At 51.9% G+C, this 27,438-nt stretch overlaps 1 protein-coding gene and 2 pseudogenes across 2 annotated transcripts in view; 1 reads left to right on the plus strand and 2 right to left on the minus strand.

The window, feature by feature from the left end:
- Nucleotides 1–7,081: 7,081 nt before the first annotated feature.
- LOC115831515 lies at nucleotides 7,082–7,400 on the minus strand (annotated as a pseudogene).
- A 1,611-nt stretch (nucleotides 7,401–9,011) lies between these two features.
- LOC100597667 lies at nucleotides 9,012–9,781 on the minus strand (annotated as a pseudogene). Its single transcript, XR_001113582.2, has 2 exons — nucleotides 9,742–9,781; nucleotides 9,012–9,648 (listed from the first exon to the last, which is right to left on the minus strand). The product of XR_001113582.2 is annotated as a thymosin beta-4 pseudogene (transcript).
- A 12,452-nt stretch (nucleotides 9,782–22,233) lies between these two features.
- Nucleotides 22,234–27,438, plus strand: part of KCNK3 (potassium two pore domain channel subfamily K member 3) — a 42,968-nt gene continuing 37,763 nt past the window's right edge. The window contains exon 1 of the mRNA XM_030799992.1: nucleotides 22,234–22,713. Within this exon, the coding sequence (XP_030655852.1) occupies nucleotides 22,431–22,713 (283 nt within the window). The 5' untranslated portion in view covers nucleotides 22,234–22,430. The remainder of the gene's footprint in view (nucleotides 22,714–27,438) is intronic.

The following is a 27,438-nucleotide window of genomic DNA, read 5'->3' on the forward strand; positions in this document are numbered from 1 at the left end:
CCCAAGACAGTTTCATATAACTTGATGAACTAGAAGAGCAGGTAGCATTATTTTTATACCTTCTCTCCTCAGGGTGGACAAGTGGTGGTTGCCCCAGTAGCCATCCTATCCCCTCCCACTGGGCAGCAGCCATGCCCTGCGAATAGGACAGTCCCACCCCAGTGCACGGGTCTAAAGGCAGTTTGATCCAGTGAAAGAGACGCAGATGGAAAATCCAGAGATCTGGGATCCAAAGTCCAGCTTGGCCATAACTGGCTGAGTGACCTTGGGCTTGTCCATTCCCCTCTCTGGGCAACAGTTTCCTTGTCGGTCACATGAGGAGCTTGCATTACTGACAGGTGATCTGTAAATTCTTCCTGGCATTGGGATGCTCTTATTTCTGAGACTCTAAATTGCCTGGCCTGTGAGAGGGCAGCTAAGGGTCGTGGACAGAGTCTAAGGTGAAGAGTACAAAGATCCAAGTTCAGACTTGGGCCCCGCTTAGCACCTCTGTGCCCCTCAGAGCTTCATTGTCCTCATTTACAGGATGAAGAAAAGTCATTCTTGCCCAAATTACTTTCCTGAGTGAATAAAGGAATAAAAGATGATAAAGCTGCAGAAAATGTAAAATGTTTACTCTTATTAATCATTTGTGAGCATCTGCTCAATCCGGGCATTGTGATGAGAGCCTTACATACTTTATCTAAGTTCATTACTGAGACCTAGTGGTAAGAACTATCCCCATGGTTGTGCGGGGAAATGCTTAGCCGCCAGCCCACCGGGGAGGAAAGTCCTGATTTGTAGTGTTTGCCCATTTCTGTGGTGTCAATGCTTCCACTTTGGCCCTTTCCAAGCTAAGCGGCCTCATGTTACTGAATGCAGAGCTGGGGAGAAATGCATACAATTGACTTTCTGGAGTGGAAATGAGCCAGCTCCAGTGCATCACTGACTCTATCTACTTTATTGATAAGAAAGCGGATTCAGAAACATGTCCAAATTCACAGTCAATACTAGCAGAGTCAGGATTGAAACCCAAGCCTGACTGCCTAGAAGCTCAGTGGTCCCTGCTCTTCTCTGCTGAGGGTAACGGGGTGTACTGTGCTCATGGAGAGAGGCTGAACTTTTAAACCAGAAGGCGCAGGTTTGAAGCCTGGCTCCCTTGTTTCCTGGCTGTGAGAGCCTTGGATGCACCACTTAGCCACTCCTAACCTAAGGCCTCCGTTTTCTCATCTGTTAACTGGGAGAGAGTGAGTGCCCAGCACACACGGTTTCTCTGTGACTCCAGTGAATGTGGCCGTGCTTTGTAACAGAGAAGCTCATTTTGTAAGCAACAGCACCTGGCGCCTCACCAGTGGTGAGGAGCTGCTCACCCAGGGAGCCTGTCTGCTGTGAGGACGCTGCTTCCAGCAGGACTTGGGGCCCCCAGCTCACCTCCCTGTGCCCAAGGATCTATAGCCGAAGGCCGATAGAAACATCTCAGAGCTCCTGCTTCAGCCCCACCATGGAGCTCCTCTCCCTCGGTTCCCAACCCCTAACATTCCAGCACAAGTCCCTCCCTTCTGCCTCTCCCCAGGAGTTAAGCCCAGCAGAAACCAGAACGCTTCTCAGAGCTGCTGGAATCCTGTGCCCCATAAATCAGGATGCTGAGCTGTGAGACCAAAGGAACACTCTGGAAAAGGAAGTCAATCACCTGATGATTGTTTTTAAATAGGATCTCATGAACTCAGACTTACCCATGGTATCAAACTGCCTTCCACCACCGTCACCCCCAGTAAGGATATTTGGGGCTCAACCCTCCTTCTCTTGATGCTTAAGCAGCATGGGGTGCATAGGGCCCTGCAGCAGGGCCCAGGGCTCCTGGAAACCATGGCCTGCTCTGTGGCATGGCCCTAAGGGAGTTCAGGTACCCTCTTGAAACCTGTACTCACCCGGCCTGGCTGACTTTGTCAGAGGGAGATAGAGGTCTTTGGGGAACTTTTGTAAGAGGGAGACATTGTGTTCTCTTTAGAAGCCAAGATTATCCCCAAATCACATGAGTTTACACACACACACACGTGCACACGTGCCCTTACACACAAACACATACACACGTGTGCACATGTGCACACATTCACCTACATGTGTGCTCACTCCCATCTATTCATCCTGGAGCGCCCTGGGATTCTGGAGATGCAGAGGTGCACGTTGTGATGTTGACTGTGGTTCTCAGAAGAGGCAAGAAAGAGATTTTGGGGTGACCCAAATCCCAGCAGAGCCCCTAGCAATGCAGAAGGGGGAAGAGTATGGACTGGAAACTGCAAGAGAACAAGAATCAGGAGAAGGGATTCCTGAGTGAAAGAAGGATTCTGGAGCCACTTCAGGAGGGGCAGCTTACCTGTGGCTGGCTTCTGGGCAGAACCTGGGCAGCAGGCACTTTGCAAAGGGCAGGTTTGACCTGGAACAGAGAGAAACAGACCTAGGATCTGAGAAAGGGACCATTCTTTCTGAGCGACTGGGAGAACTCTGAGAAAGGACTGATCTGGCCTTAGATCGAATGATGGAAGGAAGCACAGGCTGCGATAAGGCCTGGAAACCCCTCCAATGTGCTGGGACAAGCAACCAGCCAGAGTGGTCATGTGGTCCAAGGCTGCTCTTTGCCCTGGCTTGTGTGTAATGTCATCCAGAGCTTTCTTTTAAGTATATGCCCGGGGGGTGGTCTGTACATAGATGAGCTGGGGATGTCAGGGTCGAGGGATGTGGGGTGAGGGGCAGGGGGCAGAGTCTGGAAGCTGGGGTGGCCCTGGAAGATTTGTCATGTCCTCTTGGTATTAAGTGGGGTGGTAACAGGCATTGAATGGTTCTCGCTGTGGGAACCTGAGCTAAGAAGAGGTGATTAGTGAGGTGGGGACAGGTAGTCTAGTAGGTCAGGTAGCATCAACTAAGGGACCTCCCAGGTGACACTGCCCTGGTGAATTGACCATTATCCCAGACAGGGCCAATCAAGCTCCAAAGAGGGGGAACCTGCAGACCCTCCTTGGCCAATGTGTTCAACCCTTATGAGGGCTTGGAATGCCCATGCCCCACCCCCCAGGCTGCCTTAGCCTGGCACAACAAGACCCCCTAGATGGCTGGAGCTGTGAGTACGGGGTCTGTGCAAAGTCTTAGAGCCACCCCATGTGGCTGTGGTGGGCCCAGTAACCTGCTCAGACCACATTAGAGTATGTGGTCTGGTCCCTGGGGCATTTCTAGATTCAAGGCCTTCCCCTTATAGTGTTAGACAAATCCTGTACCCTGTAGCTCAGGGTTACCTTTTTCTCCTCCCAGATTCGTCACCCCCACACCGGCGAACCTCGAGGGTGCTGGGAACACTCTCAAAGGCATGGGTCCCACAGTTACAGACAGCCACTGGGCCACCTTCCTTGGATGCTGAGCTTAAGTCTCTGAGGGCAGCTTCTGAGAGTTGCCCTGCCGATTCTGCCCAGGAAAGGAGCCTTGGCCTCTCCAGAGGCAGATGTGGGATCCCTTAGAGATTGTGGATCTGCACCAGCAGAAAGGTGGGACTGGTGAAGGCTCCTTAGACGTCCTTGTCCACCCCATGTGCTGCATAGATGAGGAGCCTGAGGCCCACGGAGAGGACATTGTTACTCCTGTGTCCCAGAAAAGGGTTCAGGGCAGATCTGAGGCTGAACCTGGGGCTCCTACTGCCCATCTTTTCTATCAAAGTTCATGCTGCTGTCCCCAAGACCCTGCTCCAGATACGGAGCTGCAGAAGTTTTCCTGAGCCTAGGCGAGGACCTGGCCCACTCTACTTTCCCAGGATGAGCGTTGGTGGGGGCCCGGGTGAGCTCTGGCCGAAGCAGGAAAGCGCTGTCTAAACACGCTCTGGGGCCTGTGCGTCTGGCTGGCTGTCCCCCGGGCCAGGTGGGCCTCTGACACACAGCAGGAATTTTCCACTGGCGCATCCTCTGGCTGGTTGGAATCCAACGCATTTTCGAGCCTTTTTGTTTCACTCCAGTTGCCTCCTCTGCCCCATGAAGACGTGCCCTGGGGGCCAGAGCGTGGGGGCCGTGAATCTTCAGAGCGGCTTCAGGGAGCCCCGCTTCTATGACCCAGAAGCCATCAGTCAGTACCTAAAATAATGAAAGAAAGGAAAATCACTTTTAATAAATCTGCATAGATAGTGAAATTAAAGTTCGGAGAGAAGGTGACATGTCCAAGGTAGATCCAATACAAGTTTGTCTAAGCCTCTGGCACCATTCTGTTTCTACTGAACCAGTTTCCAAAGGTTAAGAGCCAAGGTCACCAGAAGACACTGCAAGGGGGAGTTTCAAAGATGAAGCTGTGGCCAGGTGCTGTGGCCCACACCTTTAATCCCAGCACTTTGGGAGGCCGAGGTGGGCAGATCACCTGAGGTCAAGAGTTTGAGACCAGCTTCGCCAACGTGATGAAACCCTGTCTCTACCAAAAATACAAAAATTAGTCGAGTGTGGTGGTGCACACCTGTAATCCCAGCTACCTAGGAGGCTGAGGCAGGGGAATCACGTTGCAGTGAGCCGAGATCACTCTACTGCACTCCAGCCTGGGCAACAGAGCGACTCCATCTCAAAAAAAAAAAAAAAAGCTGCAGGAGGGAGCTGGGCCATCCATGTGGGGACACTGCCAGCTCACAGAAGTCCCTGGAATGGACAGCTGAGTGTGCCAGCAACGCACGCATCCCCATGCTGTGTCACTCCAGCCTGGAGGCAGCAACTCCAACAGCTCCTTCCCAAAGGCCAGGCCAGGAGGCCGGGGCCCACACTTTAGGAGCCTGTGACCCCTCATTCTGCATCACAGTGGTAGAGCTTTTTCCTGGGTTGGGGCCGACACATTTGACCCTGCATCCAGAGCATTCCCTGGGCAGCAATAAGAGCCTTGACCTGGAACCTGTGGGGAGGACAGCCTGAGAGGCTGGGCCTGCAGACAGAGACCAGCTGGGCTGGAGCCTGAGTCTTGTGGGACCTTTGTCAAGCCATGCAGGAGGTCCACAGGAGACCACAGTGGGCAGCCACAGGCTGCTGCTTGTTCCCAAGACAGTGTTCCTGGATGGGGGTTGGGGAGGTACCTGTGCCTGCAGGGTAGGTTCACAGCCAAGGAGAGAAGACCAACTTAACAGGCTGAATGGCATTCTCTGGGCTCCTCCCTTGGACCCTGGAGATGTTTCCTAGAATCATCACCAACTGCCCAGAGCCTGGGCCTCCACAAAGCTGACCTCAGGGAGACTCCAGCCCATTCAGAGAGGTGGGCAAGCGGGGAAGGTGACGGCAGGGAGATCTGGGGTGCCATTTGGCCTGTGCAACCTCCCACCCCCATGAAACTCCTTGCTATGGTTTGAATGTTTCCCTCCTCTGACACTTATGTGGAAACTGAATCCCCAATATGGTAGTATTGAGAAGTGGGGCCTTTAGGAGGTGATTAGGTCATGAGGGCTCTGCCCTCATGAATGGACTAATCCATTCGTGGATTAATAGATTAACGGGTTAGTGGATTAATGGGCTGTCATGGGAGTGGGACTGGTGGCTTTATAAGAAGAAGAGAGATCTGAGCTAGTACGCTCAGCCCCTCACCCTGTGATGCCCTGTACCACCCAGGGACTCTGCATAGAGTCCCAACCAGCAAGAAGACCCTCAGCAGCCCCTCAGCCTTGGACTCCTTAGCCTTCATAGCTTAAGAAATAAATTCCTTTTCTTGGCCTGGCACAGTGGCTCACACCTGTAATCCCAGCACTTTGGGAGGCCAAGACAGGTGGATCACCTGAGGTCTGGAGTTTGAAACCACCCTGGCCAACATGATGAAACCCCATCTCTACTAAAAATACAAAAATTAGCCAGGTGTGATGGTGGGTGCCTGTAATCCCAGCTACTCGGGAAGCTGAGGCAAGGAGAATGGCTTCAAACCGGGAGGCAGAGGTTGCAGTGAGCCGAGATTGCACTACTGCACTCCAGACTGGGTGATAGAGCAAGACTCCATCTCAAAAAAATAAAAAATAAAATAATAAATTCCTTTTCTTTATAAATTACTCAGTTTCAGGTATTCTCTTTAAAGCAACAAAAAATGGATGAAGACACTCCTATGGCTGGCTTCCCATTGACCAGCCCAGCATTTCCTGTGTTAGAGAAAAAAGTTTTTCCATGGTCAAATAAATTTGGGAAATCAGGCCAAACCCATCCTGATTCCCAAATGTATTACAAATTTCCTTCAGATCTTCTAGACAGCGGTTCTCAAGCAGGGGCGAATTTGTCCCCTAGGGGACACTTGTCAATGTATTTAGACATTTTTAGTTGTCACAACTGGGAGGGTATTACTGGTATCTAATGGGTAGAGGCCTGGATGTTGCTAAACATCCTATAATGCACAGGACACCCCATAACAAAAAAGTATCCAGGCCCAAATGTCAGTAGTGCTGAGACTGAGAAACTTTGTCCTAGAGTGTTGCATAGAACTCCAGGGAGGTGTTCAGGGGCCACAGTGTAGAGAACATTTGTCATTCTTTCAGGCCACCCAGCATCTGTTCTCCCTTCCCATGTTTGAGGATTTGCCCCATGTTTTGAGCCAGAAGCTGAACCCAGAATGGAAGCTCTATGAAGCCAATCCACATTGTCCCAGCCTCTCTTGCAGCTAGGTGGGAGGCACGTGACCTCCCTCCACCAGTCACATGCATTTTCCCCAGGCTTTGAATCCAAAACTCACGATGCAGAAAAGTGAGGCTATGCAGAGCCCATTGTGTAGCAGTGAGGGAGGTGGCAGCAGCTGTGGTGGCAGGGGCTATGGTGGTCCTAGAGGCAGCACCCGGGGTGGATGGAGCTAGTGGCACAAGCTAAGGTATCTATGCAGCAGTAGGGTCTTCCCGGGATCCATCATACAATGTGACTTTGGGTGTTGTTCCTGGCTACTTTGCCTCTGACCTTGATTTTTCTGGCCCCACAGGAGATTCTGTGAGCTACCCAAGATCTTTAGAATAAATCCTTTTTAAGCTTAAATTAGGAAAGTCGGCTTCCATTGCTTGCAATTAAGAACTAATTGGGTGGTACTGAGTTCTCCAAGTGTATTTGGGCACAGGATTCTTTTTTTTTTTAAACCGGAACATTTATTGCATGACTAATCATTGAAATTCTTAAAATGAACTAGATGCTGCGACAGCTGCCCTCTTGGGTTTAGGTGTTGTTCCTTCATGGAATCCATGCCTGAATCTGTGGTATATAATTTTTAGGTGCCTCATTCAACCAGTCCGGGTGGTATTTCGTCTTTTAGCCTTGGCACTCCAGTTATACTTTCTCTTGCACTTGGCGAGGTAGCCAAATTTGCCACAGGTCAATTTCTGAAGGTGATAGGCCTTAGAGCCACAGCAGTGGCACAACATGTGTCTTATTGTGACGCTTTCCAAACGATGATGTTCCCTTTGTCATCTTGCTTCTGTGGCCGAGACCAGAGAGCAGGCACAGGATTCTTTCTTTTGCAGAACATCTCAAAGAACATTTGTGCTATGAGCATACTTTAAGGTATATTGGCCAAAATGAGAGTCAAATGGGGATTCCCATAACCTTTGCTCCTGCCAGACCAGACCATTTCAATAGCTCCACCCCCGACAGAGGTCCAGGACCAGTGAGGACATCAGCATCTCTCTCCTGGTTGTAGCTGAGTCAGGGATACCCCACAACTACCCTCCTCTTCCATGCCATCAAGGGCTGAGAATAACTGCAGCTGGCTGCAGCCTCAAAAATCAAAACACAATCAAGGTGTGGAAATGATTGGGCTTATCAGAAGAAGGTGGAAGAAACTGGAAACTCTGATGCCTGATTGAGGTGATGATACTGGCAAATCGGAGATAGGTTTAAAGAGAAACTTGAGGTTTTAAGAATTTAAGAAGTCAGGAGGCAAAAGAGGGAGACTTTTGGGGAAGGTCAGATATCTACCTAGAAAAGAGTGAAGCTATTTTAGGGGATTTTATATCTGGACTTCATGGAAGATGCTGAGCCCAGTTTCAGATATGTTTAAAGAGAGTGATTTTAAATGACATTCATTTATTTACTCAACAAATATGTATCAAAAACCAGACATTAAACAAGTGCTGGGGTGGCAGTGTTGAAGACAGCAGGCATAGTGACCTGCCCTTACCCTCCTAGAGCCTGAGATCTAGTTGGGAAGGCAGATACCCAGTTCTTAAGATGCAACTGATCTTTCCATTATAATGGTGTTTCATCACTGGGGAAGAGAGTGAGAACTGGGGGAATATACGTGGTGTAACCCTCTATGGGGTCATGGGGAACTTCCTGGGGATGGGACCATCAGAGGAGCAGAAGTGAGCAGATGGAAAGAGGGTTGAGCCTGGTGGAAGAAGGGTCCATGTTGGAGCTGAGATGGAAGGAGTATGGAGGGTTTGGGTCCTGAAAGAAGGCTCCAGAAGCCCAGGGTTAGGGCAGGGCAGGACAGAGGACCTGAAGCTGGGCTGGAGAGGTAGGCAGGAGCCAGATCCACAAGGGTCTTGCAGGCAATTTCAAGGATCCAGGTCTTCATCCTGAAAGCAATAGGAATAATTGGAGGGTTTGGATCAGAGCCATGTGACATAAGGCTGAGGGGATCTGAAACTATAAAATCCGATGTGGCTTCTTCATCTCACCTCAGGTGGGGATTGGGGTCCAGGTGAACTAAAAAGAGGGAGGCAAAAGGAAAAGGATGGACTTTGGGAGGCACCTACAGTGTGCTCAGGCAGCAGGCTAGGTGCTTTACATGTGGCGTTGCATTTATGGCAGAGCTGAAATAACCAGAAAAGAAGCCCTGGCCCACTTAAAGCTGGGGTGCTTGCTTCCCCCCACCCCACAATGAGTTGAGTGTTCCAGGCCTGAAGGCTGTCAGGGAGCTTCTGGGAGAAACACGCAGGGTCCTTGAGAAGCTGGAGGATCAGGAGGGGAGGAGGAGAAGGAAGTAAGCAAGAGGAACTGGCCCACACAGCCAGAGCAGCTCCAGAGAGCCAGCTGAGAAGGAATCTTAGAAATCGGCAGGTCCAACTACCCTTTTTTTTTTTAAGTTTTTAAACTTTTTATTTGCATATTTAAAAAATTGTGCATTCCAATAATTAAAATCATTTGAACGAAAAAAAAAATGGCACTCTGATTAAACTGCATTACAGCCTGCAGGACACCTTGGGCCAGCTTGGTTTTACTCTAGATTTCACTATCATCCTACCCCACGTCTTCCACCCCACTTCTTCCTTCACCAACATGCAAGTTCTTTCCTTCCCTGCCAGCCAGATAGACAGATGGGAGAGGCAGGCGCGGCCTTCGTTGTCAGTAGTTCTTTGATGTGAAAGGGGCAACACAGTCATTTAAACTTGATCCAACCTCTTTGCATCTTACAAAGTTAAACAGCTAAAAGAAGTAAAATAAGAAGGCAATGCTTGTGGAATGTACAGTACATATTGGCGGCGCACGCCTCGTTACGATTCGCCTGCTTGCTTCTCCTGTTCAATCGTTTCTTTGGAAGGCAGTGGATTTTTCTCTTGCATCTCTGTCTTCTTCAGTTTCTACTTATGGAATTTCTCGATCTCAGCCATATCAGGTTAGTCAGACATGGTTGCAGAGGAAAAGCGGAGCGAGGTGCACGAGTACGAGCGAAGTTTGGTCTGCCCAGCCGCCACCACCGAGTTCCCAACTACCCCTTTCACAGATGAGGAAGCTAAAGTCCAGGGCTTCATGGCAGAACTGGAAATAAAGCCCAGCTCTTTAGCTTCTTTTCTGCTGTTCTTCGTACTGCTCCAGGTGTATGCACAGGTCCCTGTGTGCATGCACATGTGCACGCTGTGTGTGTGTGTGTGCGCGCGCACACACACACATACATGGCTAAGACGAGATCATCTGTCTCTCCATCCATCCATAATCCAGGATGGCCATGATGTCGACATGAATTAAGATGTTTACAGAAATAAAAAAAAAAATGCTTAGGAAAGCAGTTAATCTCTATATGGGGGTGGGGGGATCCAGTTTCAGAAGGTTAATGTCTTGATTTTTTTTAAATCCCTTTTCTGTTTTATTCAAAGAGGATTTGTTGTTCTCAGCCCCAGCTGGGAGCTTAAGAAAACAGATCTGCGTTTTTCAACCTTGGCCTGTCCCTGAAGCTCTAGGCCTCTTTTATTGGACCTGAGGACAGGGATGCCTGGAACCTGGTCTCTACAGGCCAGCTCCATGCCTCAGTTTTCCTCCGTACAAAGGCCTGGGGCTTCCCTTTCTATCCCTCTTCCCAAGAGTTATTTGTCCAACTCAAGAGCAAAAGGGCTCAGACACAGGAGATGAGAAGCAGGATTCACAGTTGAAGTTGGGGGACCTGGCCTGGCAGCTGAGAGAGGACAATAAGCTCTAAGGGAGGCTCTGAGGTGTAAGCAGAGAGAGGGGGAAGATACACAGGCAGCAGAGTCTTGTGGAGAACTCTCCAGGAATCCCACCTTCCCCATTTACTGTGTGGCTGAAACTTGGAGTGACCTTTCCTCCTTGGAAAAATGGAGGTGGCTGTGGGGCCACATTTGCACTGGCTATGCTCTTACAACTGCTGAGTTTTGGGGCAAACATGAGAGTGTATTTCTAAGGTCAGCATTGGTAGGTGGACAGAGGCCTCGGTATGGCCATCTGTGATCCCCACCAACCTACGTCAAGCCACTGGAGACCAACCACCTCCTGGGGTCCCAGCCCATCAGACTCAGTAGCTTCCTGGCCCCAAAAATCCCGAGAGAGGATTCCCCTTTGCAGAAGGCTGGACTCCCCAGGGTAGCACAAGGTAAGCTGGCGCCCTCACCCAGGGCTAATTGGGTTCCCAGAAATTTTGACTACCACAAAAAAGCAAGTCCCAGTTCCTTCAGATTCCCAAGGTCAACACGAGTATCAGCTCCAGTCCAGGGCTCTGGCCTTTGCCTGGAATACCATCATCCCTTTGCTAGGCCTCAATTTTTCTTATTAAGAAACAGCAATGGGTTTTGAGCTCAATCAAGTGTTGGTGCCATCATCATGTTAGCCCTCCGCCCTTCCCCACTCCGGGCCTCTGTTCTGTCACCTGTTAAATGGGAATTCAGCTCAGATGACCTCCTGCACCACATGCAAGTTCCCTTTGTTGCTCGTTTCAAGGTTCTAGACTTCTGAGTTCTGCTAAGGCTCTTGCCTGCCTCTCATCAACTCAGTCCTTCCACAGCCCACCTCCCTAACCCCAGGCTAGATGCCAGTGAGGCCCTTCATTAATCTAGTTGACAGGCCTGGAACCTGCTTCTGTTTGTCAATTCCTTCCTCTCAGGATGCTGGTCCAGAGCCCAGCAGCTGGCAACATGGGTGTCAGGATTCCTCCCTTGGCAGTCCCTTTCACCCAGGCAGATCATCTAAGCCTCAGGCCGGCTTCCTTCTTGGGCTCTAGCATGGGTTGGTTTCCAGCTCTCACCAAGAAAAGAGGGAACAGGGGGCTGTGGCATGCCAGTCCTACTGTAAGGACTGCAGCTTCCCTTATCTCCCTTAATCTTGCCATCCTCTTGAGGCAGATGGGGCCAGGAACCCCACTTTAAGAAAAGGGGCGGGGGCAGACCCCACCCAGAGGTGCCAACTCCAGAGCTTGAGCTCCTTCCTCAGCCTTGTGCTGCCTCCTTAGATCTCCTCTGGGAAAGCAGGGCACAGTTCTTTGGCCAGGAGTCTTGCCTTAACTCAATTCATCAAATATTTATTAATAGACCAGAAGGTTTGCTTGGTGTGGTGTTAGGGGACAGAAAGGGATCACAGAACCTATGGGGTGATTCCCCTCCAGCCCCTGGGCTGGGCCTCTGTCCCTCCCCCAGGGCAGTGTCAGGCCATCGTCAGATACCCGTGGGCCTCTGGCAGCCACTTTCCCAATTGTTCTTTTGGATCCAGCAAGTTACAGCTCATTCCTTTGGCCCACATTGTTCCTTAACGACATCACTTTTTCCATCTCCTGAAGGCACCGTGCCCTTCCGCCTGAGCACTGCCTCTCAGCTGATCTCCATCTCCCTGACGTGCTGTAGTTTCCATGGTTTGCTGGAGGGCGTCATCTCTGGATCATCTGAGATCTGTGAAGCTCAGAGCCTCAGTACCCCAGGCCTCCCCATGGTGACCCAACACCATGACCAACCTTGTCCATGTGGTTGGATGGTCCCTGTCACTTCAAATCACTGGGTGCCCTGGAGACATGGATCTTCCCCAGGGACCCAGCTCAAAGCCTCAAAAGCATCCTTTAACTTGTGCACAGATATGGGGATCCTTATGAGTCCCTGCTTGGGCTGGATGTCAGGTTGGGCCATGAACAGCTCTTCCTCTCCCTCATCTCCACCTTGCATGGGTCACTAGCACATTCACTGGCAGTCTTCTCTCGCAGTCCCTTTGCAAGCTCAAGTCACTTGGCATCGCCCACAGCTCTACATACTTCCTAGTCCAAGTCAAGCATCGGTTCCTCCTGGGTGAATCCAGGTGCTGGGTCCTGGCCTTCCCAATAGCCTTCCTCTCTGAGCTACTCATTCATGCATGTGACCAGTATTTTCCCAAGCTCCCACTATGTGCCAGGCCCAGTAGGTGCCAGCACCTACTGTTTTACTCCCTGTCATTGATAGCTCTGGCCCCCACCATTTTCTAGTGAAGGAGTGTGGCACAGATGGCAAAGCACACACTTGGGATTCAGAGTTATCTGGGTTTCAGTCCTGGATCTGTCATCCATTTGTTTGTTTATTTATATACTTAATTGAGACCGAGTCTCGCTCTGTCACCCAAGCTAGAGTGCCGTGGTGTGATCTCGGCTCACCACAACCTCCACCTCCCAGGTTCAAGCGATTCTGGTGCCTCAGCCTCCTGAGTAGCTGAGATTACAGGTGCCTGCCACCATACCTGGCTAATTTTTGTATTTTTTTTATTAGAGACAGGGTTTCACCATGTTGGCCAGGCTGGTCTCAAACTCCTAACCTCAAGTCATCTGCCTGCCTCAGCCTCCCAAAGTGCTGGGATTACAGGCGTGAACCACCGAGCCTGGCCATGTTGTCTATTTAATTATGAAAACTTAGACAAGTTGCTTCGCTGGAAGCTTCAGTTTCCTCATCTGTCAGCTGGGAATGCTGCCATTGCTAAGGTGGTTGGGAGCACTAAATGCATTCACATATGTACCTGGTGTGATGTGTATTTCTGGCATGAAGGCAAGAAAAAGGCTGGTATATTTGGAGGAACTGCAAAGAATACAGAACGGCAGGTCCAAGGAGCCCTAGGGGAGCAATAGGGCAAGCGGCCGGAGAGGCCAGCTGGGTGAATGGTGCATGGCATGGAGGACCAACCGAGGAACCCAGACCAGGCAGAGCCAACAAAGCCAAGAGCTCATCATGTCATACCCTGCCCAAGCACCTTCATGTCGCCCAACTGCCTCCAAGTGGCAGTGCAGGTTTCTTTGACCAACACTTGAGGCTTTCCAGCAAGCATCCAGTCTAGCCTTCTCTCCCATCACTCTCTGAAAAAGATGGGGAATAAAGTGATGTCTTCTTTACAGCCTCTTTCTCGGTGAATGATTAGTGCTGGGTGTGGAGGAGCAGGACAGCCCGGGCCTACCTCTGTGCTCCTGCCCCCACGTCCTGCCTCCTTCCTTTTCTTCTCCTTTGGGCCTGATCCAGGAGAATCCGCTCTCCCCAACCCCAGTCTCTGAATCAAGGTTGCTTCTTGCCCCCTGCCCCACTCCCACTAAATACCACCCAAAGGCTGTGTGTGGCTCAGCAAGGCCAATGGTTGCCAATCAGCACCAGGGCTCTTCTTTGAGGACAGACCGAGGCTTTGATCTAATTACATGGGCACCAGGCATCTGAGATCACCAAGGCCAGAAAAAGCTGAAAGTCAGGTAGTTCCCACTGTCTGCTCCAGCAAGGCTAGCTGGGTCTCAAAACCATCAAAACAGAGAGAAGGGGGAGGTTGGAGAGGGAGACCTAAAGCCCAGCTATTAATAACATTCTCAGCTTTTAACAAAATGTTATATTAGTTTCACATTCACACCTCCCTGGCAGTCTCCCCACCCCTGTGTGAGGTGGGCTATGCAGACATTGCTCTCTCCATTTTCTCACTTACAGAGGGGAAACTGAGGCTCAGAGAAGGGCCATGGCCTGCCCAAGGTCACCACAGAGACCTCTTGCCTTCTGATCCCTTCCACTGGGCTGCGCATCTGGTGAGTTTGGTTCGCATCAGTTGTTTGGTACTGATCCAGAGTTCTAGAACTTCTGTTTAAAATCCCCCTTCAGCATGGGGAGGGGGCAGCATTCAGAAAATCTTCCAGGGAGTTCTTCCTCTGGAAAAGGAGAATGCCATGTGAAGCAGCGTGGATAGAACACATGCCATCGTGGCCCACACCTCATCTCTCTCTATCTTGCTCATCACCCTTCATTTCCAGGGACCCCTCTTCCCGTTTGTTAACACTCTAACATGACCCACCCAACTTCCTTGACGAATCTGGGACTCCGAAGCCACTAAATCATGGTCCAAAATATCATAGCTGTTTTTGGGGGAACACACATTTCATAAAATTTCTAGAGAAAAAGAAGAATACTACCAGGACATCTGTATTTTTATTTTAAAAATGTGTTATTTGAGTTATTTTTTAAACACAGTCTGAATAATTAGATCCTGTAGTATGTGTGTTGTATGTTTGGGGATTTTAAACAGGTGTTTCTCTAGCCGGTCAGCTCACTTTAACCTGAACCAAAATTCAAGCCAGCTGGGCTGGATAGACCAGAGTTTCAAGATTAGAATGGATCTTCTCTAGTCCATCCTATTTGTTTGACAGATAGGGAAACTGAGGCTCAGAATAGAGAAGTGCTCTCCTCAGTGAAATTCAGCTCCTTTGTGGCAGAGCCAAGCCTCAACTCAGGTCTTTGAGTCCCCCTTTGATACTGTTTCTACAGTGCACTGTGCTCTGAGATCTGGGAAGCCTGTGGAAGGGGCCAAGGAACTGCTTTCTGAGCAGCCCCTGGCCTCAGACCAGCCTGCCCAGGCCTGGACCTCAGGCTGCTCTGATGCTCCCACTCGCGCATGTGTCTGGCTCAAACGGCTATCCCTTTGGACCGCTGCAAGGGACTGATTAGATGTAATTGCTTTGCCTAGAGCGAGCTATCTGCTTAATAGTATCAGCTCCCAGTAACTAGCCTGCCAGAGGCCCATTTCCCTTGCTGGAGTCCAGGGCCTCCAGGCCCTCACTCCAACCTCTGCGTGATGGACCTCCCTCTGCAGGTAACAGGGTGTACAGTGTATGTGGGTGGGCTTCTGGCTTGGGTTGGAGAGCTGGAAGAAAGCACTGCTGTGGAGGCTATGCAAGAACTCCAGATGCATCCCTTCCTGAGGCCTGGAGCCAGGGAATACAGCATTTCCAGGTGGGAGGGATAGAGTCTGGCATAGACAGACTGCTCCATAAATGTTAAACTGAGCCCAACGGATCCACAAAGGGCATCTAGTCCAGCCCCCAACTCAAAATATTCAACAGTCAACTCAAAAGGCAATCCTTGCAGACCTGCCATGTGCCAGGCACTCTGCTAGTTCCTAGGATCCTTCTAACATAGCCTCAAGCCACCCAAACTGTGCTTGCATACCTCTGGTGACCAAGTGCTCATCACCATCCTGGAAAGCTCACTCCTTCTTCAGGGACGTGGAGAATGTTCCATCTTACGTTGAACTGAAAGCTCTTTCCCTGTTGCATCATCCCCACAGATCACTGGCCCCTTCTGGACTACACAGAGCAAAGCCAATCCCTCCTCAAGTAATAGCTCTCATGTCCCCTGCATCTTTTCTTCTGGCTGAACATCCCAAGGCCCCTCCTTTGTGCCACGTACATCATGCTGGTGAGGCCCCTCGTTAATCTGGTTGACAGGCCTGGAACCTGCTTCTGTTTGTCAATTCCTTCCTCCCAGCGTGCTGGTCCGGAGCCCAGCAGTGGGGGCCACAGGTGTCAAGATTCCTCCCTTGGCAGAAACAACTACAGACCTAGCAGAACATGACACTACCCAAGGAGCACCATCGTGGCTGCCTGAGCCTGTCCACTGAGGGAAGAACACCTGCAGCCTGCTCACCAGTAGCAGTCGCCTCTGCTGCCCCCTCCCCTGCCCCGAGACACACACACACACATACACACACACACACATACACACACACACACACACACACACTGCCGTGCGTGCTCACAGGCACCACTCAGTAGGCACGGGCTGATTAATCATTGCAAGTGTTCTTGTAATTATTGCATTCGGTGCTGAGAACAGGCTGCCTCTGCTTGCTTCTCAGAAGCCATAAACCTGCACAGAAGGATTTCAAGATTTGTGAGGCTGTTGACACGATCTCCGGGCTCACTTTCTTCCTTAGCAACAATGTGTTTGTCAGGAAATACAGGCTGTGGCCACTCCAGAACCTCTGCAGAGGACAAGCTTAAGGGACTTAATTCTTGCAGTGGGAAGAGGGCGAGTTTAGCGAAGTTATCTTGTGGTATTCGGTTAGGAAGTAGCATAGACATGAGGCCTGGAGGTGTTCACTCCCCTTGCCAGACCTCAGTTTCCTCATGGGCACTAGGCATTCTATGCTTTTCTCCAGCTTTAATTACTCTGTGATCCTTGGCCAAATACAGAGAAGACTGGGCATGGAGGGGAAAATGCAAAGGGCCAGGAGACAGAAGAAGGGGGGAAGAGGAGACAAGGACTGAAGCTGAAATTCTCAGACGCACAGACACACACAGACACACACACACATATACACACACTCCAGGCTGGAGAACAAAGGCTGATTTCCTCCCAGGTCTGGCTCTGTATCACCTGCTGGCCTTCCTGAAACCCCAGTAATGGCTGGGTCTGTCCCAGCCCCTGCCCCAAGTGTGGGAAGGGGAAAGCATTGAAGAGGAAAGGAAAAGGGGGAAGAGGGTGAGATGAGTAGAAAGTGGGGAGGGAGGCACACAAATGGCAAAGTCAGAAAAGTGAATCATCCCAGTGCCGGTGAGGACAGTGGGGGAATCTTGTGCACTGCTGGGGAGAATGAAAACCAAGACAGCCATGCCAAGGACAGCCCGGCAGTATTTAGTGACATGCCTGCACCTGCCCAGTGTCAACCTGTCTCTGCCACATGTTTGCTGTGGCATTGGGGGCCAGTTCAGTGGGCATAAGCACTGTGGCCACTGAACAATTCCCTGCAGATCCTTAAGCACACACACACAAGGATGCTCATCACAGGCTCAGGGAAACTGAGGCCACTTAGGAGGCCGCTCTAGGGGCAGGGGTTCATCACACACGGGGGATGCAGACTGTGAAATAAGGGCTACGGCTTCATGCTGTCCATGGCTGCTGTGAGCAGGAGCAAGCCTGACCCCACAGCAACTCCACAAAGCCCTGCTGGTCCTCACTCTCACCAGTAGGAGAGCCAAGCCCAACCCTAGCGCTGGCCTCACAGATCTTTGAATTTGACCCCTCATTCCCAGGTAAGAACCCTTTCTCCCCATCCCACGGCACGACTGGGCAGGGCTAAGAACAGAGCCAGGTGTCCAGCCTCCCAGCCCCGTGTGCTCTCCCCCACAGCCTGCAGAGCCTCTCTTTGTTAACAGTTGCCTTTTGTGTTTGATTTGGGCTTGAGATGTTAAACAAATAGTGTCTCTTGACAAACGCAAGCCGGCTGCACTGGGACCAGTTATGCTCCATGAAGCCAAGCTAATCCCCTGACTTCTCTCCCTACAGAGATACACCAAGAAACACCCCTGTCATACCCAAAGCACCCTAAATCTGATCAACCTGCAGTCAGAGGCCATGATCCCTGGTGCAGCGCTCGGTGTCAGCAATGTCCTCCCGGGCTTTCTGCAGCAGCTTCTGGGCTTCTCTCCCCCTTCTCAGGCCTGTCCCTGGCTTGATGTCAAGATGGCTCTGGACCCTGCCTCCTACATGAACCATGGGCCCCAGGCCCTACCGACCCACCTGAGCTCTCCAGGCCAACTGGACCAAATAGAGGGGTGTTTACAAACACCTTCTCTGTGTCAGCTGCTGTGCCAGGAGCTGTGGGTTACAGACATGAGTAAGGCCCTACCCCTGCCCTACAGGAGCTTATGGTCTGCTCTAAACAGAACGAACTTGAATTTCATATGAGGATCTGGTCTAGAAACTGATGGAGTCAGGATCTGAACTTCAGCTTGTCTGACTCAGGGTCCTACCTCATTGATCCTGCCCCCATCCTCCGGCCAAACTGCCAATACAGGGGGCTGGAAAGCAACGGACAGGGAGGTATTTGGGCCTCTCATCCTTCTGGCCACATTCTTGGCCACTGTACAATGACCACTGCTGGTCAAATGGCCAGGGCTCTTGTTAACATTCCAGAATGTCAGAGCAGGAAGGGACCTTTGGATACAGCCAACGCTTTTGTCTTGTAGAAAAGGAAACTGAGACACATAGAGGCCACGTGAGTTTCCCGAGTCCACCCAACTAGTTGGTTGTAGTTGATGGCAGCACTAGGACCAAACTCTAGCCTCCAGACTCCTAGTTCAATGCTGTCTCCCATATGCTTCCTTGGGCCTTGGGACACACATCTGTCTTTATCCTCCTCTCCTAAGCTAGACAGAGCTTGTTCCAGCTTTAGAACTATCTCTCTTCAGAGAGCCACAGAAGCAGATTGCCAGGGTTTTTCTGCCTGCAGACTCAGCCATCTGTGCCCCTCTCCCTCTGACACTGATGGTCTCTAACTCAGGTATAGAGTTCCTTAAAGCCTTCATTTAAGTGAGTCACCCAAGGAAACATGTGGAGCAGCTCTAAGGTGCAAAGCACTGCGGGGAGAGTAGCATGAGTGAGAAGGGTTTCCTCCACCCTGGAGAAGATAATGAGCCAGCGGGGAAGGCAGATATGAAAGAACAGCTAATCTTCTAGGCAGGAGGAATACCTGCTGAGTTGATGCTTAGACAGGGTGCTGTGGAAGCACAAAAAGAGCCAGTGGTTCTGATCAGAGGAAACTGGGAAATACTTCATGGAGGGAGTGGTCTTTAAGCTGGGTCTTGGAGCCTGAATAGGAGTTCAACAGACAGAAGATGGGAAAGGCAAGGAGGCACCAGCATCCCAGGTTATGGGAGCCACATGAGCCATGTGAAGCATGGAAGTACTTGGATGTGTTTAGAACTTAGAGAGGAATGGACTGGAAGATAAAGCTGGTTAATAATTGTGTATGATGTTAGTATATAATAAAATATAGTAACTAATGACACATTCTATTCAATTTATCCTACCTAACTCTGTGTCCCTTTCCTCACAAACTAGAATCTTAAAAGTAATGCTATTTCCTCTTTTTGTCTGATTATTGGGAGAACTAGAGAAACAGAGTCCGGGAAGGTCATGGGATGTTATAAATGAAGGGAGTGTAGACAGTTCCTGGTCCAGAGACCTCCACTGATGGATGTGCAACAAGCCCCAGGGAGAAGGAGTGACTGGCCCCTAATGCCAGAGCAAATAGGTGGCAGAGACAGGTTGACACTGGGCAGGCACAGGCAGGTCTGAAGAGCCCAGGATGGGAAGAAATGGGATAAGCTGATATGTCTTTGGCACAATCTGACCCAGGTTGCCTACGAGTCCCAGGGGCTACTCAGAAACCTAGACTGGTACCAACATGGCTCCTACTCCAGTACCTTCTCCCCAAGAGAAGGAGAGAGGAGGGGCAGGAAGAAGGAGACCCAGGCTGACCTCTGGGCTTCAGGGCCTCCCCACTGACAGGTGCCCTGGTCCCACACATAATAGGTGCAACAAGAAAGTGCCAGCTTTGGGACATGAGTCCTGGTCCCCGCTCACTCACTATGTGACCTTGGACAACACTCTTCCTACTCTCTGGGCCTCAGTTTCCTCATACGTAACACGAGAAAGTTGGACTAAATGACCTCTAAAGGTCCTTTCAGTATTGAAGTGCTCAGAGAAAAAGCTTCATCATGATTAATAATACATGCCCTGCCCCTAAAGACAGCTTTTTCCCTTTTCCAAAGCTCTTTCGCTCATAATATCACCTTTCATCAGTACAGCTGTCTGGCCTGGCAGTCACAACCAAGCAGAACCTGGACACAGCCTTTTTACCTTGAAAACCTGGCCTAGCAACCCTCTTGCTCATCTAGACAGGCTTTGGGGGAATTGGCTTCTGGGGTGACTGTCGCCAGGAGCCAATACATCAGAAATGCATAGAACCTAACTTGTACCTTCACCTCTGAGAAGCTGGGAAAGGCAGTACTTTCCTTCCAGGGAGCCAGAAGATGCAAAGGGGGAAAGCCTGCAATAGGCTGAGTTCCTGGTCAGAGGGCAAGACCAGAAAGTCTGTGCCTGCAAAGAAATAAAGATCTTCCCTTGAAGGGGGAGGGGGAACATGGTGCTATAAATGTAGGACCCTCCCATTGGGCTCTGAAGTCATTAGAGAACCTCATATCATCTGATTTGCACACATGTGTTCTTCTTTGATCTCTCAAAACAAATGGTTCAAGATGTGGGTAGAGCTAACATTATTATCTATTCCACTTTACAAATTGAAAAAAAAAAAGAGAAACTCAAGGAGTCATGGCAAAGAGCATGGGCTTAAGAGGCAGACAGACTGAAGCCTCTTCCCAGCTGAGTGAACTTTACTGATTCTCTACGTTGCCTTTAGCCTCAGTTTCCCCATCTATAAAATAGGCATGACCACACCTACCTTTCGGGATTGTGGTGAGGACCAGAGATGATGAATCCCTGACACACAACAGATAAATAAATACTTGTTGCTTAATAAATACTTGTTGAAGGAATGAAGGGGTTGGTGGCACTTCTGGGGTGTCATTGGAGGAGTGTAGTGCCTGGCAGTGACAGGTCAGCCCAGCCTGTGGGTAGATAGTGCTCCAGCTTCTGGCTGACTGCCTCCTGAGTCTGCTCTCAGTCAGGGGCCTTGGTGTCTCTTCCCTGTCTCTCTGCGTGGCCCATGCCAGGGTCCTGTGAAGGACTTTTTAACCCTCCTTGGCCTGAGATTTGCATTCCAATCATTCTGCTCACTCAGCCCATCCAAGTCTGGAGTTGAGTTGTTTGGAGCTGGGCAAGGCCTATGGGATCATCTACTACGACACCTCATTGAAAAGATAAGGAAACAAGGCTCTGAGAGGGTCAGTAATGCCAGAGTTTCCACTGCCCTTCCCACCTCACCACCATAGCCACCATGTTGACAAATGACGAAACTGAGGCATAGGGACCCCCTCTCCTGCCCCAGTTCCCGCAGTCTGCCAGTGAGCCTCCTGCTCTGGGCCCCACCTGCCCAATTCCAGCTAGATCCCGGTTCTGCTGGGATGCCCTAAGGCGGTGGCAGGTGATATCTCTGGCAGCTGAGCCTAAGCCCAGCCTGGTGCACGGGTGCAGGACTGGAATCATGGGAGTCGGGACAGCCTAGAAGCCCCTGGGAGCGAAGCAGGAGGCCTAGACTCTCAGCCTGTGCCTTCTCAGCCAGTTCCAAGAACTGTGCTCACCTGGGAAGGCACACATTGCCTGAGAACAGGGCTTTCCCTTGGGTGTCAGCTCATGTGTGCCCAGGTCCACAGCTGGGCCTTGCCTGCTTCCAAGACAGCCAGAGTCTGGCCCAAGGGAGGAAGGAGTGTGGCCTGGGAGGAAGGAACGCTTGGCTGAGTCCCAGTGCTGTCACGAAATCACTGCGTGCCCATGCGTGTCACTTGACCTCTCTGGGCCTCCATTTCCTCATCCGTAGGATAAGGGCAGGACAGCGAGGCCCCAAGTGCCTCCTGGCTGTAATATGTCGTGATGAGGGTGGAGGGTGGGGTGGGGAGGGGCTCGCTCTGCCTTCCTTGCCTTCCTGTCCGTTTCTCTGTCATTAGTTTATCTCCAGCAATCCAGGCCTCTCTGTCTCAGTCTGTTGCTCTCTCTGTTTCCATCTTTTGCTCTGTATTTTTCTGCCCGCCTCTCTTCTTTTTCTGTCTGAGTGCACCTCTGATTTTATCTCCTCCTCTGTCACACAGCCCCCTTCCCTCAGTCCTACACTGCCTTTCTCCCATTCTCCGTAGTTATCAGCGTTCCGCTGTCTAGTTTTCTCTGTCTCCCGGGCTCGCTCTCTCTCTCTTTCTCTCTCTCTGTCCTGCCCGGGCTCTCCCGCGGCTGCCCCTCCCGTCCCCTCCGCCAGCCCCCCTCCTCCCTCCTCGGCGCGTCTCCCCAGTCCTTATTTGGCTGGGCGGGAGGGCTGGCGGGAGGAGGCGGCCTGCGGGCGGGGGGCCGGGGGCGGGCGCGGGGCCGGGCGGAGGAGGGCGGTGGGTGGTGCTGAAGGGACAGCTCCGCGGCGGCGGCGGCGGCGGCGGCCCCGGGCGCGGAGCGGGTGCCCGGCGCGGAGAGCGGCGAGCGCAGCCATGCCCCAGGCCGCCTCCGGGGCAGCAGCAGTGGCGGCCGAGGCCAAGGCGCGGGCCGGGGGCGCCGGGGGGCCGGCGGCGGCCCGGGCAGGACGATGAAGCGGCAGAACGTGCGCACGCTGGCGCTCATCGTGTGCACCTTCACCTACCTGCTGGTGGGCGCCGCGGTCTTCGACGCGCTGGAGTCGGAGCCCGAGCTGATCGAGCGGCAGCGGCTGGAGCTGCGGCAGCAGGAGCTGCGGGCGCGCTACAACCTCAGCCAGGGCGGCTACGAGGAGCTGGAGCGCGTCGTGCTGCGCCTCAAGCCGCACAAGGCCGGCGTGCAGTGGCGCTTCGCCGGCTCCTTCTACTTCGCCATCACCGTCATCACCACCATCGGTAACGGCTAGTCGGGAGGGGGGCGGGAACCCAGGGCTGGGCGCCGGGCTCCCGGAGTAGTCCGGGGTCGGCTGGGGCTAGGGGCGGGGGCTCCCCCGAGAGGGGCTGGGCGCCGAACCTCGCGCTCGCAGAAACCCGAGTTCAGCCTGGCGTATGTGCTCCGCGGGGACGGAACTCGGGTAGGCGTCGATTCTTGGCTCCGGACCTGACTCTCCGGCCGGGCCAGCCCTAACTTGGCCCTGCCATGTTGCATAGGCCCCCAGGGACTCCGAAGTGTGTGAGAGGGGCAGGGACGACCGGCGGAGGCTCGGGCAGGAGGGGTGTGGCCGGGCCAGGCCCTGGAACAGGGCGCTGAGTGTGAGCGGCGGGAGCGCGCCACTGCTCCGTATCCCTGCGGATCGGCTTCCACAGCCTAGCAGGTCTACACCTGCTGGGCTCCGGGGAGGCGTGAGGATGCCGGAATGCGGCATTCGGGGCACTCGGGGCCACCCTATAACAGCGGCTGTGAGTGTACGTGTGTCTGCGTGTTTCAGCTCCAGGAGTTTGGTCGCCACCAGTCAGTGCCTGTGATTTTCTCAGAGCGGCAGAACTGGTGCGGGAAGCCAGATCTGGCCTTGTCAGCCTTCTTCTCTGCTGTCCCAGCAAAACAGTCACCTCACAGGAATGACCCCAGTTCCTTCCAAGCCAGGGCAGATCACCATGTAGGAGGCCACACGTACACCCAGACTGTCAGACAACACAGGCATAGGCACACACACACACAGATACACACAGGCACTCACAGGGCGGGCACACACACACACACACACACAGAGAGAGAGAGAGTGAGAGAGAGAGAGAGAGAGAGAGAACAAACGTTGCCCAGGAAAGGAATCTCTAGCTAGGCCCTTGGTGGTGCTATTCAAAACTGTCTAGAGGGGAGTAACACCTTACCTGTCCCCAACACCTTATGATTCCAGCCCAGCTCCATCACTACCGTGCTATATGACCTTGGGCAAGTCCCTTCCCCTGCCTGGGTCTCAGGCTCACCTCCAGACAAGGAGGGGTGGCCAAAATGATCTCAAGAGCTCCTCCCCAGCCCTGACGTGCTTGGATTCTGAGATGAAACCCACCTTCCCCCAAAGCCCATTAAGATGCCTCCAGAAGCAGTTTCCTGTCTTTACTGTTCCCTCTCCTCTCCCTAGTCCCCTTCCCTGCCTTGGTCAGATTCCCAGGGGTTCGTTGCCACTTAGCGCAGCCCATGAAGATGGCATTGTTTTCCTGGGAGTCAACAGGAGCTGAAGGAGTAAAAGGCAGGACTAGACGCTCTTCCTGCGGTCTATCCACTGCAGGACGCTGTTCCAAGAATCTATGGCTCCCTGGGGACCATGGGGAGCTATGCTGTGTCGTTTCTGGATTCTTCTCTTGGAAGAGGGAGGAAAGGGCCCTGGGAGTGGATGTGGCCCAGCTGGGGCACCTCTGGGTCCTACTGATCCTGTGAGTTTAGGATAGGATGATCAGACTTAGGTCTGCCCAAAGAGGAGCCCGCTTCCTGAAAAAGACCAGCCCAGGTTTGGTCTGCAGTCTCTTCCACTCTCATACCCCGCTACTATTTGCCAGGGTTTCAGTAGCTGTTTAGCTGTCTGGAGAATCAGAAGAATCAGACTGAACATCCTCGGACCCTCTCTCTCCCTCTTTTCCACACGTCAAGCCTTCGCGCGTGTCCCCTTTCCTTCTCAGGCCCATGGTCCCCAGCTTCGTAGTAACCTCCCAACTGACCTCCCTGCCTACCCCACAACAAGGCATGCTCCCCTGGACAATGCTGCCAGAAAGAAAAACTCAGCTGTCACCAAACCAATTCCCTTCTTGGAATCCCTCAGTGGCTCTCCACTGTCCACGGAATCTGGTCTATGCCCCTTATCTCAAATTTTGAGGATCTCCATACCTGGCTCCAATCTCTATGTCTGACTTCACATCTCACCTCTTACTTACATGATCCCTCTCGATAGCTGCCAACCTGTCCTCTGAGAATACCTTAAGTATGCCTGTCTGGCATGCCTTTTTCTCTACCCTTTTTCTTTTCTTTTCTTTTTTCTTTTTTTGAGAGAAAGAGTCTCACTCTGTCTCACCCAGGCTGGAATGCAGTGGTGTAATCATAGTTCAGCACAACCTCAAACCCCTGGCCTCAAGTGATCCTTTCACCTCGGCCTCCCAAAGTGCTGGGATTACAGGTGTGAGCCACTGCGTCTGGGTCTACCTTCTATTTATCTTGTCCATGCTAACCTTCCAGGTCCAGCTCAAATCCCACCTCCTCCTCAAAGCCTCCCAGGCCACTGCTCTGGACAACTGCAGGTCTCACTGTGAGGATGATCTGGGTGACACACTGTTGGCTGTTTTGAATGGTTATTTACATTATAGGAGAAGTGTTTTTTCTCTTTGACCACACTGTACTTAACCTCCATGTGAGAAGGCCCTGCAGTTCCTGTCTCTGTGCTCCAAGTGCCAGCATAGTACCCAGAGGCTGTGAGCACACACAGAATGCTATTGATGGGTTTAAGGTGTGCAGAAATGAAAGGGCAGCATCATTCCCTCCACCCCTGCCCTTTCCCAAAGTGCTTGCAGTCCTCACCAAGAGAGACGCTGAAAGCCGTGGGGGGAGAGGCAGACAGAGTGCAGTTCTGGTGATTATTTATTTATAAAGTGCTGGGCAAGAGGAAAGACAGCATTAGACCACCACCCTGGTTCTGTGGGGGCCCCAACCTGGCACTGCTCCCTCCCTGCCCCACCTGACCATCCTGGCTTTGTGTTGCCTTCCACTGCGGCTATGCCACCTTGCTGGAAGCTGTCCGCAGGGGCTCTGCTCTAAGAAGAACCTATTTAAGCTGTGATCAGATGGTTGGAAGGGGCCTTAAGTTAGGCTGATAATGGCTCCAAACCCAAGGGCAGCAGCCTGTGTTCACCTGACCCCTTTGAAAACGTGAATGAGTCTCATTCTGAGATACTGGGTGTCCCATTGGGATGGAATAATGACAGCACCTCCCATCATCTGGTACCTTAGTGATCACAATGCACTTGTATCTCATGTCATGATTCTCAGTCTTCACGACTTGGCAAAGTTGCTGGGCAGGTATTGTTAGCTCTGCTGCATAGATGAAGGCTTGAAGTCTCAGGGAAGGGAAGTGGCTCCCCCAGTCACCCAGCTAGTAAGCAGCAGAGTCAGAGTGGGAAGCTGGGTCTTCTGACTCCAAGCCCAGTGCTCTTTCCCTGCTGGTCTTTTGGCTGCTTCCTTTGCCTCCATATGCTATGAAGCTCAGACCCAGCCAGGCCTGACACAGCCAAGCCGTGCTTAGTGATGCCAGCTCACAGGGTGCTCATGGGCAGCCCTGATTGGTTGGAGGTCAGCAGGTTCTTTCTTAGTCATTCACCTGGTTAGTCACCGTCTCCACTGGCTGGAAAGATTCCTCCAGCTCCCTATCCCTGGTCTCCCAGCCAGGAAACCCTTCCTTTGCTGGTGCCCTAAGTTCACCCAACAGTAATAGAAAGTCATTTCTTAGGAAATCTTAACCTCTTTAGCTGTTGAGTCATTAAACTCCTCCAGGGCCCAAGCCTCATCTATTCATAGCCCAGAGGCTGTCAGAGCAGGAAGGGGCTTCGGAGATCAGCTGGTACCACCCCCTGCTCTTACAGATAAGGAGTCAGAGAGGTGACAGAAATCACACAGTCAGAGGGTAGCAAAAACCTGACCCCCAGTCCCCTACTCCTTCTACTTGTTCAGGATACTTATTTATTATTTTTATTAACAACAGCAGCAGCAACAACAATAACAATGGCAACCACCATTTATTATTTACTTTGCGGCAGGCTCTATACTAGACGCTTCATTTGTACCCCCTTATTTAATTCTCTCACCAACCTCTCTAGATGGGCATTATTACCCCTATTTTTCAGCTGAGGAACCTGAGGCTCTGAGGGTAGATGACTCCCCCATGGCCTCAGGCCCTGGAAGCACAGCACTTGCCCAGGTTCGATTGGACCTCTCTGACTCTCCTGCCCTGAATTTTTCACGAATTATTTCTCCATTTCAAGAGCCCATTCCACACTGGGTGCAGTGGCTGACACTGGTAATCCCAGCACTTTGAGAGGCGGAGGTGGAAGCAGACAGATCGCTTGAGGCTAGGAGGTCAAGACCAGCCTGGACAACATGGCAAAACCCAGTCTCTACTAAAAATACAAAAATTAGCCAGGCATGGTGGTTCGTGCCTGTAGTCCCATTTACTCAGGAGGCTGAGGCATGAGAATCACTTGAACCCAGGAGGTGGAGGCTGCAGTGAGCCGAGATCGCACCATTGCACTCCAGCCTAGGGCACCTAGAAGCCAAGGCTTGCCTTTTCCCCAGCAAAGCCCTCCCCAGAAGCAGGGGGCCTCCTGCTCCAGCACACTCCAGACAGGCCTGCTGCTTCCCATACCCTGGCCCCTGACCAAACCAGATGACTTGTCACAGCTGTGCCCAGCACCCGCCATGGGCACCTGCCATGGGCTCGCAGGTGCCCATTCTCCCACTGCAGGTCCTGGGAATCTTTTTGGCTCTAAGGCAACAACAAAGAGACCAGGTGATTGATTCGCTGATGGGGCTGGGGCAGAAAACCTTCTGTTCTGCTCTTTCCTCAGCTTCCAGCCTGTGTTCAGCTGAGCACCACCTCCCGTCGCCCACCACATGGCCTGAGAACCCTTAGACTGTTAACTCAA

This window comes from Nomascus leucogenys, chromosome 19, assembly GCF_006542625.1.
Source record: "Nomascus leucogenys isolate Asia chromosome 19, Asia_NLE_v1, whole genome shotgun sequence".
Classification (NCBI taxonomy): domain Eukaryota; kingdom Metazoa; phylum Chordata; class Mammalia; order Primates; family Hylobatidae; genus Nomascus; species Nomascus leucogenys.